Source organism: Neophocaena asiaeorientalis, unplaced genomic scaffold (genome assembly GCF_003031525.2).
Source record: "Neophocaena asiaeorientalis asiaeorientalis breed wild unplaced genomic scaffold, Neophocaena_asiaeorientalis_V1.1 scaffold129, whole genome shotgun sequence".
In the NCBI taxonomy this organism is placed as follows: Eukaryota; Metazoa; Chordata; class Mammalia; order Artiodactyla; family Phocoenidae; genus Neophocaena; species Neophocaena asiaeorientalis.
Genome location: NW_020172446.1, coordinates 3,170,149 through 3,191,264, shown reverse-complemented (window position 1 = coordinate 3,191,264; position 21,116 = coordinate 3,170,149). Strand labels below are relative to the sequence as shown.

The following is a 21,116-nucleotide window of genomic DNA, read 5'->3' as shown; positions in this document are numbered from 1 at the left end:
AAAAGAAGGAAAGAAAAGAAAGGAAGGAAGGAGGGAGGGAGGGAAGGAAGAAGGAAGGAAGGAAGGAAGGAAGGGAGGGAGGAAGTGGGGAAGGAGACTCTAAAGGAGGTTAGGAAAAAAAGAGAAAAACTTTAAAAAACACTTCTGTTAAGAAATATCTCCTGCTTTTCTTACCTTAAAGGAGGAAAAGAGATCCCCAGGTGCCACCAGGGAGCAATGTTTTCCTTAAAAAAAAAAAAAAAAAGAAGAAGAAGAAGAAGAAAGAAAAAGAAAAAAAAAGGGAAAAATAAAAAGTTATCTTGTTAAATCAGCTACACATGGAGTCTGTCTGTGTAAGGAAATCGGCCTTTTCATTACAAATAGGTTTTAAAAGCCCTAGAGAAGAGAGACGTGAACAGAAGCAATATTATCCACTAACAACCTAACTCCCTTTTAGGCATCAGCTGAGAGAAGATCAGCGGCATCATTGAACAGGGGGTTTGTCTTAAGATAAAGACTCATCTTTATCTCTTTCAGGATATAAAACTTGTATTTAAATCAATTCAGAGAAGCACTTTAGCTCTAAACATTAGAAAGCGGGGAGAGCCTATTTAATAAAACAGCATTATTTCATTTTCAAAGAATGATACTGGCAGTCGCTGTGAGTTTAAATTCTGTATTCTTTTCCTCAATTATAATTATAGATGGGTCTGAAAGGAAGCATGCCTATTACTCTCATATTTATTCTTTTGACAGGTGTTATGGGACTGTAATTTGATGAAATGACTCAAAACGCAGATTCCCATCCAAATATAATTCCCGTCATCAACAAGAGTGGTTTAGGAAAAGTCCTTCTGCAAGCCTTTTCACAGGTCTTGAACGCCCCTCATATTTTAGCAGCAATCCATACTCAGGAAAATGGGGAGAGCCTGTCTTCAGGGCTTATATCCGAGGTAACAAAAGCCAAAAGGAAGGGTGGGTGTTTAAGGTAAGGAAGGTTGTGAGTGGGACAGCTTTCTTTTTCAACCGGGTGTACTCGGATCAGGGAAAGGGCACCCAGTAGGGTTTCCTCATTAACAGACCCCAAGTCCCGCGCGCGGCCGATAGAGGGCGCTCGGCTCAAGTCGCCCTGCAGGGGCGGTGCTTCGGCGATCCGGGGGCGGTGCTTCGGCGATCCGGGGGCGCAAAATGGTTGGTGGTAGCCGCGTCCGCCGCGTCCGCCGCGTCCGAAGCTGACGTTTTCCTGTGGAGGCCGGTGAGCCGCTAGGCGCCGGCGGAGGGTGGGAGCGCGGGTGGGCGCACGGGGGCCTGAGCCACCCGTGGTGGCGGGGACTGGCTGGGGATGTGAGGTCTGGGGCGTCCTCGCCCTGGCGCGGCTAGTGGAAGACTCAGTGCCGCTGCCTTTCCTTCCCCGACCGTCTTGCCTCCGGAGAGCCGTGTGCCCCGGAGCGCGGTTCCTGGATGCGCCTCAGGCCTCGCGGGGGCGGCTCGGGCGGAGGAGGCCCAGCACGCCGGGGGGTTGGGTGCGCCACGGGGAGCCCAGGGGTCTGCGGGCGCCGGGCCCGCTTGTGGAATGTTCCTGACGGGCACACGTCTCCGCCGTCGGCCTCAGTTTGCCCATTTTCAAAAGCAGTCGTGGCCCCTGCACGGGCCGACTGCCGCAGCACCCCGTGAGGGCGCTTACCTCGAGTCACCTTCACCTTTTGATTTACGCTTCTGCCTAACTGATCAAGTCACTCCGTGGCCGAAACCCCTGAGCCCTTAGGACTAATCTTTCCTTTTGTTTGTTTTTACACACCACACAGTTCACCCACTTCCAGTGCACAATTCAGTGTCTTTTAGTTTGGTCGCAGAACGCAGGCTGCGCTCTCTGCGTCCACGTCCACCCAGCCACACTCTACTCGTCCTTCAGACCTCAGATTTAATGTTCCTTTCTCAAGAAACCTTCTCTGACCCTTGACTGGGTGAGGGACCCCATGAGCCAGTCTCTCAGGGACCTGAATTCCACTTTGTAGTATTTAGTTATAATTGAATACTTGGTTTTTATTATCCTCTGTTACTGTGTAAGTTCTGTGGGGTCAGAACTTGCCTTGATTGTTTCCGTAACTCCAGCAGCTAGCACCTTATTGGTGCCCAATGCCTATTTCGGCACACACGTGCCTTCTGTGTGTCAGACTCTGTACTGTACTAGGGATACAACCATGAACAAAATAAACTTCCTGCTCTCGTGGAGCTTACGTTCCAGTGGGGGAATGAATACAAACAAATAAGTAAATATATATCGTGGTGAAAAATGCCGTGAAGAAAAAAGAAATGCTGTGAAGGAAAGAAGAAAGGACTATAGTGTGGTCAGAGAAGGTCTCTCTCTTTTTTTTTTTTTTTTGCGGTACGCGGGCCTCTCACTGTTGTGGCCTCTCCCGTTGCGGAGCACAGGCTCCGGACGCGCAGGCTCAGCGGCCACGGCTCACGGGCCCAGCCGCTCCACGGCATGTGGGATCTTCCCGGACCGGGGCACGAACCCGCGTCCACCTGCATCGGCAGGCGGACTCTCAACCACTGCGCCACCAGGGAAGCCCCAGAGAAGGTCTCTTAAATGAGACTTGGATACATGGGCGTCTGAGCCACGTGGGTGCCTGGAAGAGTGGTTGGGTATGTGAGGACAAGCAAGGAGGCCAGAGGGAGGAGGAGCACGAGAGAAAAAGGGTAAACCAGGCGCTCTCAGCTCAAGGGTCCTTGGAGACAAGCCCTGGGTGTGTGTAGAAAGAGCTTGAGTTAGGAAGGGAGAAGCCCAGCTGTGGCTCTTAGCTGGTTCTTCTGTGTGACCTTGAGCCTCAGTTTTCTTCCTCTGTAAAGTGGGAGTAACAGGATTGGAGCTTCAGTAGGCCCTTTGAAGTACCCAGCCCAGTATCTGACACCTGGTAGCTGTATAATACATCAGTTCCCGTCTTTGGCCCTCGAGTAGAGTGTGTTGTGGCCTGTGTGGGCAAGGCCATTGGCGCAAAGCAGTCTCATATCACCAGATTCAGTTGAGGTTGCTGGTTGCTCTGCTCTGCAACGAGCATGTTTGCTTTTGGATGATGTTTCTGGTTTGCTTTGGCTGGAAAAGCTCACCAGGTTCACTTCAAACTGTAAAGGCCCAGGGTGGTTTGAGCTGACAAATGTGAGGTTCAGGATCCTTTGAGACAGCAGCTGTGGTAGAAAGAGCTGAGGATTCAGAGCCAAAGGATCTGAGTTTGAGACCTGCCTCTGCCACCTGCTGGCTTTGTGACTTCAGGACAGTCCCCTTCTTCCTGGCTTTAGTTCCTCTTTGGTAAGTGGGAATCCATCAGCACACATATTTTGAGCTTCTGTTATGTACCGGGCACTGTTGACTATGGAGGGGTGACTAACATAGTCTCTCTGAGTGATCTTTGCAAACCCCCCATGAGGTACATATTCTGTTGTCCAGTTTACAGAGGAGGAAGCCAAAGGCCAGAGAAGGTGAATTTAATGAGAGAAGTTGGAACCAGACTTCAGAGGGCCTTGGATAAAGAACATTCCACAGAGCTTTTGGAGGAGGGTGTGTTTTGTAGGAAGTGTCCTTGGGTGGCACTGTGAGGGCTGGACTGGAAGGAGAGAGGCTGGATAAGGAGGCATTGTTACAAAGCTGGGAACCGAGATAGTGTCCATGGGGCTGGATCTTGAGAGCCTTGACCATGTGGGAGAGAGACTGGAGGAGCGAGGATTGTTCCCCGTTTCTAGCTTGGGAGAACATGTGTTCAAGCTGGAGCCCCGGAGTTACGGGGAGCAGAACCGTTCTGTTCCTATATTGCGACTTTACCCATCCAGAAGAATAATTGCATATTTAAACAATGTCCTGTGCAGGCTTAAATTAGCTTTATCAGTGCTCAGTGAGGCATCATTTCTGGTTATTTTCTGTAGTTCCAGTCTTTTCTTTCTTTTTTAATGTATGACTTTTTTTCCCCATTTATTTTTATGTGCCCTATGTCAGGGCACAGGTTAGGGAAAGACAGTGGGATTAAATGGGGCTGAAGGCCTGTTTCTCAGCATCTGTAATGGTGATACCATTTGGCTCCCAGGAAATCCCCTTTGTGACTTTATTTTCACTCTTTTCCTTTATTCTGTCACATTCTCCTTGGGTTTCCTAAGAGCTTTTTTTTTTTTAGTATTTCTCTAGCTGCCCCTTTTCTTTGTGTCATTGACATTAGTCTTGGGACTTGTTTTTTCATCTGTATGCAGGGGGAAGCCATAGATGAGGTCCTTGGGTTTCTGAAAAGCATGGAACAAGGGTTTATGGAGAAGGTTGAAAACCAAGAACTGGATATAGTATAGTCAGGTGCTTTCATGAATGCTTGGACCTGGTCCTGAAGGAGCCCTGGGGAGAGTTCTCAGTGGGGTCCTTAGCCCTGATCTGGGCAGCATTTGCGAGTGGCTCAGATATAGACATAGGTAGTGTGAGAAGCAGGTGAGGGCATGGGCTTTGGAATAAAATAGGCCTAGGTTTGATTCCTTACCTGACCATGTACTAGCTGTGTGGCCTCTGGCAAGTTACTTAACCTCTCAAGAGTTTCAGTTTCCTCATCTGTAAAATGGGGCTAATGATACCCACTCCATAAGACTGTTGTGAGGATACTTGAGATAACACATGCAAAGCTGTCAACACCTCCCTGACATATGCTAATCCCTCCCTGAATGGTAGGTAGTAAGACATGCCGTCAGCTCTGCAGAGGCCAGGGGTAGGAGAGCCATGTAACACGTCAGGCCGTTCATCTCTGTGGTCCTAGGGCTGAGTCCAGAGTCACACGTGGGATAGATGCTCAGAATGGCCTTGCATGGGTGACTGACACAGCTTGCTGGGCTTACTGTCTCTCTTTGTACCCGCTTTGTACCTCGTATGTGATTGTTTCTGTGCTTTTGTTGTGCTGAATTGAGTTGGATAACAGACAGGATCACGTGTCCCAGAGATTGTGGCAGATTGTGACTCTGGACTGAACTAATAAAATACAGGATGGGGAAACAGACCTAAGGATAGTTCGTGGAGAAAAGGTTCCTTTGAGCCGAATGCCAGGGCCATGTGAGGGCCAGAGCAGAGAATGCAGTCTGGGCCGCATTCCTTGGATTCCCAAGTAAAGGAGGTGGCATTGCCATGTGAGCGCCAGTGCCCACGGAGCCAGTCAGAACACAAGCAAACCATGGTTTTTCTCTCTGGACAATATGTTGAAGAGTGAGATGGATAATGAAGGGATGTGTGTGTGTCCAGAAAGAGGAGGGCGGTGAGATGGAGAAGCATTGGGGGTTACGGCACCTTCAGGATGCTTATCTCGGAAAAGATATGACTCGGGGGCTGGGGTGATTGACTTTGAATAATGACAGACTGGACTTGGTGGTAGGTTAGGGAGACTTTAGCCCCAAAGGGCAGAGCTCAGAACGGCGAGTAGAATTTTACAGGGCAGATCTTAGCTCAGAAGCGAAAGGAGTTTCAGCGCCCTGCCTTGAGGGAGAAAAGGTGGGTGACTCCCTGCCATGAGAAGAGATTCTTTGACACCAAGTGGGAGACGGTCACTTTCAGCTCTTTGGCATCCTGCTTTTGAAAGGTGGCCTACTTTGCCCTGTTTCTATTCATTCAAGTTAACACCTTTTCCTGAGAGCCTGCTACTTCGGTGGCCGCAGGATGAGTAACCAGAACTCAGTTCTGATTTGGGAAAAAGCTAAAAAAGTTTCACGTGATCTGTAGTTTGATTTAAATGTAAAAAAAAAGATGTATTTCTTTTTCTCTCTGATGTATAGAGAGCTAACTGAGTCGATGAAATGCACAAACCTCTTCTGACCTCAGTCTGCACCAGAGGCTTTCTTTAGCAGACCATTCCTATTTTGGGTAGAAGCATTAAAAGGGCATCATAATGTATTGTTTTCCCTTTTGCTGCTCTTCCAGGGGCAGAGAAGGGCCTGGGAGAGGAACCTCATATTCAGTGAGCTGCTGCCAAGAACCAGGCATCTATGTCTCTTATTTAATCCTCACATCAGCCTTGCCATGGTTTGGGGCCCACATGCTTCACTCTTCCACTCAGTCAGTACTCAGGGACAGAAAAGTGGCCTGAAAGTTGTTGGGGAGAGGGAGGATTCAGTCTGACACCCCTGTTTAGTGGCCACTGTGTGCCAGGCACTGTGGGAGTGACAAAGTGACAGAGGAGACTGAGTGGGGAAGAAGGTAGAGTACGTGGGGATTTGGTTACAGATGGGATAGAGGTTGGTGGTTGATTGGGGAAAGTCTTCAACACCCTACCCCTCCATCACCATGCACACATACTAATGACCCTAGCGTTTGTTCTGTGGGTGCCATTAAAGGATATCAAGCAAGGGGCTCACAGATGAGATTTTTGTTTTTAGAGGCTCATTCTGGCTGAGCATAGGGAGGGATTGAAGAGTCGGCGTTTCAGAAGGGTGTTGGATTAATCCTGGAGAGAGTCTCTGAGAGCCCAACTGGTCCTTGGAAAAGGAGGGGCCCCCTTTCCTTCAAGAATTGAGGGAGGTTGGAGCACTGGAGCTGGAGCCAGAGACCACATCCCAGCTCCACCACTCCCTGGTTGTGTATCCGTGGGCATGTCAGCCCACTTTTCAGCCTCAGTTTCCACATCTGCAAAGTGGGGATTACAATGCTTTTTGTCAGAGGGTAGTTGTAAAACTGCACCATGCCTAACACATCAGTCGGCTCTCAGGCGAGGCTGAATTTCATGGTGGTGGGGAGCCAAGGATATTCTCGTCTGATGGCCTCTCCAGACCGAGTGAGGTAGGAGGCGTCAGTGGCCTGTGGGAGTTCCTGCTGGTGAGCTGGAGGGAGGCTGAGGAGACTGGAAGAGGCCTGGAGTATTTGGGTGGGAAAGGGAGGGTGTTTCTGCCAGAGGTGATGGCCAGGAGTACCGAGGCATGGAGGACCCTGCAGAGAGCAGCAGTCCTCACGTTATAGGAGCACAGGCTGTCTCGGCCACATTTGGACCTCCAGGGCCTGAAGGCAGGGAGAAGGCTGAGCTATTGTTTGCTCAAGCTTGGGGATTGGCTGGATTTTGAGGTTATTCAGTCAGCAAGCATTGATGGAGGAGTCCACTGTGTGCTCTGGACTGTGCTAGGCATTGAGGCACTGAGGTGGGGGATCTGACACAGTCCTTGCCCTCGTGGGCTGGTGGGAGAGATGGACAGGCGAACACAGGGTGATTCCTGCACGTACAACAGCCTGTGGACACGCAAATAAAGAAGAGAGTCTAGTTCTGTGTGGGGGTAAGAGGGATAGGAGGAACTAACCAAAAAGAAATCATTGGAAGAGTGTTAGGAGCTCACAGAATCAAGGGAGAAGCCTAGAGAACTGTGCAGGAATCTAGACATTTCTGGAAGGCCAGGCAGCAGGACCTTCAAGGACAGTTCAGAGCAGGAAGGAGCTGATCAGGACACACTTCTCAGGGGTACATGAACTCATTTGCCGGCTCTTTGTAACCATGTTCAGGACCCTATTTCCAGAGGTGGCATATACTCAAGTGGCCTAGTTTGGGTCTGATGCTCTCCTTGTGGCCGGGAGAGATGCAGCCACTGGCGGCAGTCTCAGCAGGCCACACTCATTGGGAAGGAGTCATCCCTTAAAAAGAAAATTGGGGGTGAAGGAAGCTGTTAGGAAGAACCACAGAAATGTATTACAGGGTGAATAAAAGTCCTTTTGGGGCAGGGGCTAGTGTTCCAGGCAGCACTCATCGCGGGCTCTGGAGCCAGACTTCCCATATGGAAAGCCTGGCTTTTGCTCTCACAGCTGTGTGACCTTGGACAAATTTCCTCCCTTCTTTTTGCCTCCATTTCTTTATATGTAAAAGGAGAGCATAATGGTACCTCTTGTAGAGTTACTGAGAAGATTAAAATTGGTTAATTCTTGTGCATTTTTAGAATAGTGCCTAGCACGTGGTAAGTATTCAGCAAGGCAGTTGTAATAATAACTGTAAACGATGACGACGACGATGGTGATGGTTACTATCATTCAAAGAACTATAGGTGGTTTTTGTCAACGTGCCTGGCAGGTAGAAGAGTGAGGAGGGATGAATCTGGGCAGATAAGGATGCTTTCGGAATTGGCATCAGCCTAAAGAGCTTAAGACTTTATTCACTAGGTGATGGAAAGCCATGTGTGATGGTTAAGTTTATGGGTCAGCTTGACTGGGTCATGGGGTGCCCAGATATTTGGCCCAACATTATTCTGGGTGTGTCTGTGAAGGTGTTTTTGGGTAAGATTAACATTTAAATCAGGGGACTGAATAAAGTAAATTGCCCTCCCTCACGTGCGTGGACCTCATCTAAGCACTGGAAAGCCTCAATAGACCTTTCCCTACTGAGAGAGAATTCTCCTGCCTGACGCAGCCTTCGTGCTGGGACACTGGCTCTTCCTGGTTCTGCAGCAGCTTCCGGCCTTCTGACTCAAACTGGGATATATCAGCTCTGTGGATTTTGAACTTTCCAGCCTCAATAGTCATGTGAGCCAATGTCTTATAATTTCTTTCTTTCTCTCTCTCTCTCTGTATATGTACCTGATTGGTTCTACCTCTCTGGAGAACCTTAATACATCTGTTATATGCCAAGCATTCTGTCACGGTGCTGAGACTATAGCAGGCAAACATGACACAGGCTGTCGTGTGCCATCAGAGTTCAGTTTGCCTGGACTCAGTAGCCAGTGTTGGGTGATGTGATGCGGGGTGTTGGGCAGGGGCCAGAGCAAGAGGGGGTCTTGGAGGCCATAGAAAGCAGTATGGATTTTATACTGTAGACCAGTGCTTTTCCAAAGTTCAGTACTACTTTCATGATTCTTGGCATATCCAGATTTCAACTGCATTCTTACTTGCTTGATACATTTTTAAAAATCACCTTTCTGCCCGTTCATTTTTTAAACTGTTGTAAGCCATAATACCTATGAGATTATGGAATTTTTTTTCTCATTACACATGAAAATAAATATAAAAGCATGACAATAAAAGGATGTTCCATATACTGCTTAAAATATTTTCATCTTTGTCCCATATTTTGGGAAAAGTTGTCATGAGTGATAGGGATGGGATGGACATCAGGGGTTTTAGGCAGGAACATGACATGCTGAGATTTATGTTTTGGAAAGATTCACTCTGGCTGTTGAGTGAAGAATAGATTGTCAGACAATAGATTGCTGGGAACTCTTGCAGGTGTCTACCTGAATTGTGATAAGAGTCTGAACCGAGGATGTGCAGTGGAAGTAGAGAGGAGGGGACAGATTTGAGGGGCGTCCAGAGGTAGAATTTGATAGGACTTAGAGACCAGTGACGTGGGGATTGAGGAGAAGGCAGATTGTCTCTGTGATGGCTTTGGTTTGGTTGCCTGGGTAGACAGAGGTGTCTTTACAGAGGCAGGGAGCTCAGGTGGGGAGGCTAAGGTCAAATCCAAAGAGCAGGATATGCGAACCAAGGGTTCCCAGGGCTACAGGGTTTGACTACAGATTTAGCAATGATGCTTTGAGGTTCATTGTGCCTTAATAGCAAACCCATGCTTTAAATTAAATTAAAACATTTTTAGTTTAACTCGTCTGAGTGGACCCACACAGGCATTCTCTTCTAGTTATTACTGAGAATGACTAAGTATTATAATTGAGCTGAAAATAATCTCCCGCCCATACTTGCTGGGTTGGTTTCTAAGTATTGCTTGGGTTTTTAAGTAGTGTAACAAAGTTGTGTTCTTTCCAAGTGTTAATTTTAAAGACTGCAGATGGTAACCATCTGTTACACGACTAGCATTTTACAATATTTGATTAGCACTTTATATAGTTTGGGAAAGCCTGCCAGTGGAGTCTGCCCATTAGTCTTCGGTGGTATGTCCTCTGTGGTAGCCCTTGAAGGTCTCTGTCCCCATGATATGTGGCTCCCCTCTGTTTGTTGTGCTGAAGTGTGACTAATCGGACTGGCAGGTTGATATACGTGGCAAGAGAACCTTGAAGAGCCCTGCCCGGTTTGCACTCTTCCTTAGAGCTGGAACCATCAGAGCTCACTGGTGAAGCAGAATTTGGGAGGGCTAGATCTGTCCATCAGTTAGGACTCTTGGTTGCAAGTGACAAAACAACAAACCCAAACCTGCGGTTTGTTGGGACCCTAGGCAAATCTGGGACTGCCTTCAGGTGCACAGTTTTGGGACTCAGGTGACTTCTTTAGACTTGCTTTCAATCAGGGTCTCAGCTCTGCCGTCTGCTGTGTGGCTTCAATCTCAGGTTTCAAGAGGAGGCAAGATGGCTTCCCTGAGGGTGAAGTCCTCTCAGCATCAAGTCTAGAGGGAAAGAATGAAGCCTTTCCACTCACTCCTGCAGAGGTGTTGAGATTTGCTCTGATTGGACCAGTTTGTCATGTGCCCATCTGTGAACCAGTCCTTGTGACCATGTGGATAAAAGGCTCTGATTGGTCAGGCCTGGAGTGGAGCCCCACCCAGACCTTGTGGGCTGAGACCTGAAGGGGTGGATTCCCAGTGGCTCATCCCAGGATGTTACCAGGTGGGAGGATTGGGGAGGGGCAGGCGGCCACCTGCCCACCCCAGTGTCAGAGTGAAAGGCCATAGTACCAGGAGCAATGGGCAAATTTAAACTGTGGAGACAGACATTTATTGTTGCCAGGAGGATCATATGCTGGAAATGGAATGAAGGAGCCTCTGAAACTAGCTCCTTAGCAAGTGTCCTTTCCTAATTTGAGATAGATTAGTATTTAGATTTAGTATTCGGGTTCTTTTTTTTTTTGAGTGGGTGGGGATTGTCTTCTTTTTATGTTACTTTAAAACTAAGGCCCCTCACTTAATCTTGGTCTGTTAGCTTCTCCATTTGGAACACAGTGAGCTTCTCTCTCTCGGAGAGGGGAAATCTGTGCAGAGGAGATAACAGATTCCATTCAGTCCAGTTCAACAAACAGGGCACGAAGCATTGGGGCCCGGGCCAGGCTCAGTAGGTCTGGCAGCTGATGAATCCCCAGCAGTGTGGGAAGCGCTGTTACAGTTCCAGGAACGTGGCACTGCACCTCCCCAGGGAGGGACAGTCACGAAGGGCTTCCCAGAGGAAGAGACACTGACCTGGCCCTGGAAGGATGAACACAAGTTCCTCACATGGAGGAGACGGGGAAGGGAGCTCCACGCTGAGGGGGCTGTGTGTGCAAAGTCACAAGAGGTGACCTACTTGCCGGCTGAAAGGGTCTGGGAGAAGTTCCTTGTGTCTGACTCTGGGGTGAGCCGAGAAACTGGTTCCCAAACTCATTCTGGCGTCACTGTGGGGGCGACTGGGGGAGTGACAGGCTTCAGGCAGGGGCACCAGGCAAGGTGCTGTAGTAGAGGTTCAGGCAGGATCCTCTGGAGCATCTTGTTAAATTGCAGGTTCTGTCCAGTAGGTCTGGGGTGACATTGCGTTTCTAATTAGCTCATGGGTGATGTCGATGCTACTGGTCCAGGACCACACTTCGAGTAGCGAGGCTCAGACCTCTGGGCATTCTTCCGTCTGTTGCCTGAAGTCAGCTGGTTTCTCAGTGACTGTGACGCAGGATCTTCCTGCTCATCTCCCTTATTCCTCCTGGCATGACACCTCCTCATCCACCACCTGAAGCTGGTCTCCAGAAGGAAGATGACAGGATGAGGCTGTGCCTCTCACCTTTGGTCCTTGCAGGCCTGCTCTGAGCTGAGACTTCTGCAGGACCGAATGCCCAGCCTGAGCTTGGGGTCTGGGTTCCCTGGGGACCTGGCTCCGTACTGTATCAAATACGTCTGCTTCCCAGAGCGCTGGAAGCTGGGGGCCAGGGCTGAGTATTGGCTTGATGCCTAGAAGTAATGCTCTGTGTTTTCCAGGGACAGAGGCCTTGCAGATGGCCCCGCTACCGGGGGCAGAGCTGGTCCAGAGGCCGCTGCAGCTCTACCGATACCTGCTGCGCTGTTGCCGGCAGCTGCCAACCAAGGGCATCCAGGAGCATTATAAGCATGCTGTCAGGCAGGTGGGAGTAGGGTCCACTGGGCTTGGGGTGGGGGGCTTCCTGTAATAGGGGGCCTATCACAGGGTTGGGGGCCAGGGGCAGTGGGCAGGGATGGTTTTTCCGGTGGTGGGGTTGGGGGTGGCAGTTCCATAAGAGCCACCGGAAAGCAGTGCTGGTCAGCCCAGCTCCTCTCTCTGGTTTCTGTTCCGGAAACAGGATGCACCCAGCACAGCAGCTCTGTGCCAGGGCTTGAATAAGGCAGCTAAACAGATAATTAAAATAGAGTGTGAGACATAACATCATTTTGACAGGCATACCTGCCAATAATGCACAACCTGAATTTAATCATGAGAAAACATCAGGTAAACCCAAACTGAGCAACCGTCTACCCATAACCAGCCTGTGCTCATCAAATGTGTCAACGTCCTGAAACACAAAGGCAGACGACTGCTCTGGTTTAAAGGGGACTAAAGAGATGTGACAACTAAGTGTAAGGAGTGATCCCAGATTGGATCCTGGACCAGAAAAAGCAATGATTGTAAAGGACATTATTGGGGAAATTCATGAAGCTGGAATATGGACTGTAGATTAGATAACAGTATTATATCAGTGTTCAATTTTCTGAAGTTGATTACTGTGGTTATGTAAGATAATGCCCTTGCTTACATACCCAAAGTATTCAGGGGTTAAGGTCATGATACCTGAAACTTTAAATGCTTCCAAAAATTTTTATACAAACCCATATAGAGAATGATAAAGTAAATGTGGCAAAATAGTAACAGTTGGTGATTCTGGTAGGGAATTCTTTCGTAATATTCTTGCAGCTTTTCTGTTGATTAAAAATTATTTCCAAATAAAAAGTTAAAAGCTGAAATTTATATAAATACAGTATGGAAAGTAAAAAAATAGAGGTAGTAACAGAGGGTTGTGGAAACATAGAGAAGGAGTAGTTAGCTGTCTGAGGGAGTCTGAGAGGACTTCCTGGAGGTGAGCATTTGAGGTGCTCCTAAAGATAAGTAGGAGGACGTATGGGGTTGAGAGTGACATATCAGAGGAAGTAACCAGTTCTTTTGAAGGGCCATGAGAGCCACACCAGTGAACCTGAATCTCATGTTGCTTTTCAAAGGCGAACATCTGGTCAAAGCAAACAGCAGCCCTGCATTGCTCTGCTTTGGGCCTGGCTGGATTTTCCAAAGCCACCCTCTCCACTGCCCCTCCCTTCCCTGCATGGCTTTCCAGCATGGGTCTGGAGAAACTCTGCTCTTCTCTGTGGTGAAGCCATGCAGAGAGCTCAGCCTGGTGAAAGCAGCTTCCTGGGAAGAGCAAACGAAGCAGAGAGATGGAAGTTTCCCTTAGGCCTCTGCTACCCGATAACCTTTTAGCTTGGGGCCAGTCTTCCTTTTCACGGCTGCCCTGCTGGTAGGAGTACAGGCTGTGTAGTTGGATAGTCCAGGATTCAAATGCTGGTGCCATTGCTTAACGGCAAGGTAGAGTTTCTGAGCCTGTTTCCTCATCTCAGGGTGTGATCATCATAACTGTCTGTGGAGGGGTAAGAGTGATGCTGAGTGTATAGTGCCCACAGTGTGCCTGGCCCACAACTGCTGCTCTGAAGCTGCCAGTCCTGTGATTTTTGCCTAGTCATCTTTCCATATGCTTAAACCTCCAGAGTTTCCGAGTTCATTCGGATGAAGACAGCCCTGAGAGGATCCAGCAGATTATTAAAAGAGCCATTGAAGATGCTGACTGGATCCTGAACAAGGTAAGTGCTCGGCTCCGACTTCCACCTGCGAGTTGGGGTTGAGGGCTGTAATCTCCGTGACCACCAGGGGTCGCCCCTGCCCCACAGTTGAGACCGATCAGCGCTGTGGAGGCCCCCCCCTCCCCTTACCAGCCGCTCCCCTCCCCAGAAGCCCAAAGGTGATGGCAGATGCCCTTCTGGTTGCGTTTTCTGCAAGGGGGTGCGCATCCTTAATCCCTAAAGGCAAACTTCTGCCTCACAGTACTGAATAAGCCGAGATGGGGCCACAGGAAGAAGGAAGAGAACAGTCTTGCTGGTAGCAATAGTGCCAGAGCTGGCAGCAGCCTTGCGACGGCTCAGAGAGGAAAGCTGGGTGAGGCAGGGTTGCTGAGGAAACATTCGAGTGTCTGTTTTGGTAGAGGCAGGAAGGGAGTCAGGAATACAGACAGGCTTGCTGGTCCTTACACTTGGTATTAGAACAGCCTTGAGAGCTGGAGCACACCCCAGCTTTCTGAATGTTGTCTTCTATAACCGGAGATTTTTTTGTTTCTTCTGAACGAGACTCAGCTTGATGGGAAGACTGGACACACCACAATTTTCAATTCCAATGTTCCCAGTGTCTTTCTCATCCTCTGTCCCCAACCCCATCAACTTCTTTTTCTGTTGGAACCAGCTAGAGACATGACTGTCTGATGCCTGCTGACCGGGTTCCACTGCCTCCAAGAGGCCCTTGCAGGAGGCGGCTGAGGCCTAGTGACCACAGTTCTCAGGACTTCCCGGGTCCTCCCTCCCCCCGCTGGCTTCCCTCACCCGCTCGTAATGATCTCTCTGTCTTACAGTATAAGAAAGAAAACTGAGACTCCAGGATGTAGTGAGTGCAGCTGCCTTGGAGACACTGATATTGAGAGCCCTCGCTTCGCCTGGCCCTAAGCAGCAGCGGCAGTTTTGGAACATCCACTAGCCTCGTTGGCTGGGAGCAGGAAGTCAGGGGTAGGAGAAGCGGATACTTGCTCAGACAGATCTTCTTGCCATGTTTGTGTCTCCAGTGTCTCCCTTACGTTTGCTTTTCCAGCTGGTTATGATGTGAGATTTGGGGAGAATGTGTTTTCTCACTTTGCACTGAAAGTGATTCATTTACTCTGGGCATCATTCTTTGAGACCCAGAGCTGGCGTGCCCTCATATAGCTTCCTGTACAGAGGGCAGGGCATGGGTTTAAAAACCAGACAGATCTGGATTTGAATCTCAGCTCAGCGTTTTTTCAAGGGTTTTGGCTTCAAGTCCAGTTTCCTCCTTCATTAGGATTAGATAAGATGAAATCAAAGAGCCTGACGTAGGACATGGTATGCGGTGGGGCCACTAAACATCCCTGTGAGGAAGCCGTCCTCTGCTGCTCCCGCAGTGCTCACACATCTCTCTAGCTCTCTCCACATCAGGTCTTAGTTCCTTGTGGGCTGGTCCCGTCCCTGCCTATCACCCCAGGCCTCTGATCCCCTGCAGTTGCACTGTGCCCAGCGGTCCGCCCAGCAGCTGCTCTTCCTGACACCAACCCAGAGAGGCAGAAACCCTGGTCCTTGCCAGAGTGGCGAAACAAAGAGCGCCAGAGCAGCTGCAGCAGATGGCGGCGCGCTCAGGCTGTGTGAACCTGGGATCTGTTTTGAGCGGCCCTTGCCTGCTTTACTCCACCTTAGCAGGAAAGCAGGCGGGAGCAAGCCAGCAGTCATGAGGTTATCGTGAGCCTGAAATCGGTGGAGAGTGCAGACCTGGGCCACATCCCAACTCCACACAAGTTACTCTTGGGTCACTTACCTCCTCTCCTCCAGCTTCTGTTTCCCCGCCTGTCCAGCGGAGTAATGACCATACCTACCACAGGGGGCCACGGTGAGGAGTCACGAGCCCTAACGTACACCAAGTGCTTCACCCAGAACCCGGCCTGGGGAGCGAGGGAGAAGGGAGCTCAGAGAGGTTGAGCCCCTTTTCAAGGTCACAAAACTGCTAAGCCAGGTCTGTGAATGTACCAAACACTATAGATTTAGGAGGGAAAGGAGAGCAGCTGGGAAAGAGGGAAGGAAGGGTGAGAGGGAGGGAGGGAGGAGGGAGGGAGAGCAGCAGGGAATGTCGGGGTAACTGGCCGGAGTGGGCAGAGCAGCCAGAAGATGCAGAGAGAAGCCACACCAGGATGCGAGTGTCCCCCAAGGACTCTCAACCCAAGGATGAGCTAGCGCACATCTGTGTCCTTGCAGTCATGTGACTTAAAGTGACTGAGATACCCTCACGTGCACTCAGCTGATCAGCAGATGAGGAAGTAAATACATCAATTTGTGAAAGCTCTGGTGTATGTTGTTCCCTACTGTGTGCTGTCATACTAGATGCTGAGGATTAGAGATAGGCGAACAGAAAGCTGCCTGGGAGGGATCGTTCTTCAGAGTCCTAATTCATTAATTGAAATGTCCAATCCTAGGTAAAAATAAAATTTCAGAACTTGAATTAAGGTGGTGGTATCTCCCCTCTTCCAGTTGGGATCTGCTGCAGTGGGAAACCCGCTGTCAGAGAAGGGGGCACGGGTGGGCGGCTGTTGCTAACTTGGGGGTGGGGCGGGAGTGGAGGGGCATGCCAGGCAGAGGGACAGTTTAAGCAAAGGCTCCAAATAGCACCACTTGCTCCGGAACTCCCACGCTGTTCAGTGTGGTTGAGACCCTGTGGACGGAAGAGACAGTTCTACAGTCATCTCTTTATGTAATTGTCTCCCACCTGAGAGTGAACCCCTGGAGGGCAGGGACCATGTGCTGGTAAGTGCAAAATCTTCTGGGCCAGCTCTGTGTGCCTGCTGCCCAGGTGGTGAGCTGTAAGCATTTGTTGAATGGGAGAATGATAATACCAGGCAACCTGATGTCTCTCTTTTGTTAGAGTGTTTATTGCTTTTTAATAATGGGGGAGGCTGTGAGGTGGTGATTATTTCTTGGCCAAGCACTGGTGTGTGTGTGTGTGTGTGTGTGTGTGTGTGTGTGTGTGTGTTCTTATCACTGATGCTCAAATAAAGTCTTACTATTATTATGAAAGTAGTTTTGACTTTGAGAATCCCCTGAAAGGATTTCGGGGATTCCCAGGAGTCCATGGACCATACTTGAAAATCACTGTCTCTATATGTACACTGAGTAAAGCAGAATACAAAGTAGATTTTTACCTCCCTTCTTGATGCCATGCCTTTGTTAATTTGGCCTAAGATTGTATTCATTTTTTAAAGAACCAGTGTCATCTGATTGGTTTGTATTCGGCAGTTAACGTGAAAAAAATCTTAGAAGACACGATGCTAGGGGAAGCAAAGAACACCTTCATAGAAGTAATGCTTAAGCTCAGTCTTCATAGAGAAAAGAATGTTTTTTCAGGTGAATAAGTAAGGCAAGTAGCGCATTCCAGATGGGAGGAGAAGCATGGGCAAATATGTATGGCATGAACAGCTTGGGGTGCTGGGAGAGTGAGGAATTTATTTGTAAGGTACAAGGGTGCCAGAGAACATCATGGACACGGCAAGAGAGAGGTCAGCAGTGGGGGTAGGAAAACCCACATCAGGTTGGGAATAGGAGTAGGTGAGATTGGCCATTAGAGAGGCCTGCTTTGGGCCAGTGGCTGAAATTAACAGGCATAGGGGCTCTTGGGCTCAGCCAACCTCAAGGTTATGAGCCCTAGTCAGTTTCAGAGTTCTAATGAAGCTCCTCTTGTGCATTCATTACTCAAAGCTGAAAGGGAACGGCTGCCTCCCCAGATGTCAATGGAAAGGGATTCATTCTCTTCAGAGATGCTGTGTCTCCATGGTATTGACAGCAGCTGATTAACAGGAGGTAGAGATAGAGATATTCTGATGGTTTGGAGAAACCTGATCCTGAATGAAGCTATCCAAGTGCCCACTCAAGGGCATGCCCCTCCTTTGGGACCCACTGCTACCCATATAGACCCCTGTACTTCTCAGACAGGATGGTATTTATGGAATTAAAGGTCTCTCTGTTCCACAAGATAGTGAGTTCCAGTGGCAAGGATCATGACTTCAACCCATTCAGCAAATGTATGTGAAGCTCCTACTGTGTGCAAGGCACCATGCCAGGTGTTGGTAGGGTACCTAAATTTAAGGCCTTAACCTGGATCCCAATTACATTTTCCTATTGATTTTGGCTCATAAGGCCAGCGTGTCAGAATTAGTAGAATGTGGATCTAGCATGTTAATCACACTTCATGTCTTCATTTCCTCTGCTGTTTTGCCGTTGATTCATTAATTCAGTGAACATTGAGCACCTCTTGTGTATCAAAAATTCCATCTGTAGTTTCATTAAGGTTGTGTTATGGGTGGTTTAATTGCTCTGCTGATTGATCTGTGTGGTTTCTGGAGATGTACGGAGAGATTTCATTTTGGGCACCCATGATTATCCATAGGAATCTAGTTTTTTAGTCAAACTAAAAAAAATATTTTTTTTTCCTGAAAGCTTTCTATTTATAGACATTAGCCCACATTTACACACACACACACACACATAACATTTGCTGCTGACAAGTCTGGCTGAGAAATGGTGAATGACTTTGAAAACATGTTTTTTCTGACATTTTCACCTTACTATTACCGTAAATCTTTAAAATTCTTGAATTGGAGTGATAAGGAGAATTGCCCAAGCCTCCAACCTGTCAGTCTAGCCTCAACCTCCGGCCTCTAGGCATGTAGGTAAATGAACATTCTCTTTCTCATCTTAGCTGCAGTGTCGATTTCATGTTCTCTCTGGTCTAGGCCCCTGTGCATAATTGGCTGTGTCAGAAACTGCTGCTTGAGGAGCTTGGAACCCTCACACGCTGCTGGTGGGAGTGTAAAGTGGGGCAGCCGCTTTGGAAAACATTTTGGAAGTTTCCCAAAATGTTAAACATGGAGTTACCATATGACTCAGCGATTCTACTCCTATGTATATACCCAAGGGAAATGACACACATCCACACAGAACACTTGTACACAAACGTTCATGGCTTTATTCATAATAGCAAAAAAAAAAAAACCCAGATAACCCAAATATCCATCAACTGATGAATAGATAAATAGATGCAGCGTAGTTATACAATAGTATGTAATTCAGTAATAAAAAGGAATGAAGTACCGATACACCCTGCAACGCGGATGAACCTTGCAAACACTATGTTAAGTGAAAGAAGCCAGTCGTAAAATACAAAGATATATTGTATGATTCCATTTATGTGAAATATCCATAATAGGCAGATCTATGGAGACATAAAGTAGATTAGCCTAGGGGCTGGGAGGGGTAGGTGTTGGGAAGAGTGGGGTTTCCTTATGGAGTGATGAAAATATTTTAAAATTAGATTATGGTGAAGGTTGTACATCTCTGTGAATATGTTAAAAACCACTGAATTGTATACTTTAAATGGGTGAATTGTGTGGTATGTGAGTTACATCAATAAAACTCCTAAAAATAAAACAAAATGCCAGGAGAAAACTGAATAAATCTGAAAGCATCTGGAAGGTAATACCCATACTATCATTAATTTCTAGAAAATTCTCTCCTTCTTGATTAGTTTCTTTTGAAGGGAACAATTGTCTTCTCTCTCCAGTGGTGTCCAAGGCTGAATTTTTCTACTGGGAATGAGGGCCAATCCTCATGCCTTCTTTACCCACTGTGCTCACTTTGTAATCCTTTGGGGCAGTTCTCACTTTTCTTCAGAGAGAAACAAGCCGAGAGAGGCTAAGACATTTGTCCAAGGTCACATCTCAAGAACACACATCTTGGGCTTCCCTGGTGGCACGGTGGTTGAGAATCTGCCTGCCAGTGCAGGGGACACGGGTTTGATCCCTGGTCTGGGCAGATCCCACATGCCGCGGAGCAACTAAACCTGTGTGCCACAGCTACTGAGCCTGTGCTCTAGAGCCCGCAAGCCACAACTACTGAGCCTGTGTGCTGCAACTGCTGAAGCCCGTGCATCTAGAGCCCATGCTCCGCAACAAGAGAAGCCACCACAGTGAGAAGCCCGCGCACAGCAACAAAGAGTAGCCCTGCTTGCCGCAACTAGAGAAAGCCCGTGTGCAGCAACGAAGACCCAATGCAGCCCAAAATAAATTTATTAAAAAAAAAAAAAAAAGAAAACACACATCTCCCAGGTTGGGCCCTTTCTAGAGGTTGAAGGCTGCTCTTCCAAAGGCTCTGAGATGATAACCTATCTACTTTAAGTTATATTTAAAGAAAGTTTTTTATCCTCATCCCCTCTTAGAAGTCTAAGAGGTACAAAGGACTTGGGGAAATGAAGTGACTTTGGATTACAAAAATTTTGAGTTTCCCAACTGGAGTGCCCTAGGCTTGTCACCTCTACCTGAAGCAACCTTAACCCATTATCCCAGTGTGCCCTACTTACATTGTCACTTTTTATGTGTGTCAGGGAATGAAAAGGGTTGGAAAGCTCTGGGGTCTTCTCCTTGGCATTTTCTGTGGCTGAAAGCACTGAACTGAGGTGTCTCTCTGATGTGTATATGGCTACCACAACCCAGAAAAAGACATCTGATCTTGTTAAAAGATGGGCTAATAGCTATGTGACTTAGGGAAAGCTACTTAATCTTACTAAGCCTCACTTTTCTCATTTGTACAATGGAGATATAAATAATAGCTGTCTCCCAGTGTAGTTCTGAGGATTCAGTGAGATGCCGCACCTAACATACTTAGCTGGAGCCTGGTACACAGCTAGCACTAAATAAATGTAGCTCCTATGCTTGTTAATTGCATGGGGTCTAAAAATAGAGTTATCATATGATCCAGCAATCCCACTTCTGGGTGTATGGCCAAAGGAATTGAAATCAGGATCTAGAAGACATACCTGTACTCCCATGTTCACTGCAGCATTATTCCCAATAGCCAAGATATGGAAATGACCTAAGTATCTGTCAATGGATGAATGGATAAAGAAGATGTGATATATGTAAATATACAATGGAATATTATTCAGTCACGAGAAAGAAGGAAGTCCTGCCATTTGCAACAGCATGGGTGGACCTTGAGGGCATTATGCTAAGTGAAGTTAAGTCAGACAGAGAAGGACAAATACTATATGATACCACTTATCTGAGGAATCTAAAACACTGAATTCATAGACAGAGAGTAGAGTGGTGGTTACCAGGGGCTGGAGTGTGGGGTAAAAGGAGGTATGCTGGACAGACTTCCAATTGTAAGATGAATGTGTTCTGTGGGGTCTAATGTACAGCATGGTGATTATAGCTACTAATACTGTATTATAAACTTGAAAGTTGCTAAGAGAATATATCTTAAATGTTCTCAACACAAAAAAAGAAATGGTAATTTTATGAGGTGATAGAGGTCTTAGCTAATGCTATGGTGGTAATCACTTTGCAACATATAAGTGCATCAAATCAACATGTCGTACACCTTAAA

General features: G+C 47.8%; 1 protein-coding gene across 3 annotated transcripts; it reads left to right on the top strand.

Moving 5' to 3' along the window:
- Positions 1–1,190: 1,190 nt before the first annotated feature.
- LYRM9 (LYR motif containing 9) lies at positions 1,191–18,980 on the top strand. Of its 3 annotated transcripts, XR_003001705.1 has the most exons (5): positions 1,191–1,234; positions 11,838–11,980; positions 13,626–13,718; positions 14,537–14,687; positions 18,467–18,980. XR_003001705.1 is itself a non-coding variant. In XM_024734232.1 (4 exons), exons 2-4 carry the CDS (start codon positions 11,855–11,857, stop codon positions 14,552–14,554), a joined length of 237 nt encoding a protein of 78 aa, XP_024590000.1. In that variant the 5' UTR covers positions 1,191–1,234; positions 11,838–11,854; the 3' UTR covers positions 14,555–15,747. The 3 variants fall into 3 exon arrangements, 2 of the variants coding, with proteins under 2 accessions (XP_024590000.1, XP_024590008.1); XM_024734232.1 differs by lacking the exon at positions 18,467–18,980 and having other exon boundaries at positions 14,537–15,747; XM_024734240.1 differs by lacking the exons at positions 1,191–1,234; positions 18,467–18,980 and adding an exon at positions 8,385–8,482 and having other exon boundaries at positions 14,537–15,747.
- Positions 18,981–21,116: the final 2,136 nt, after the last annotated feature.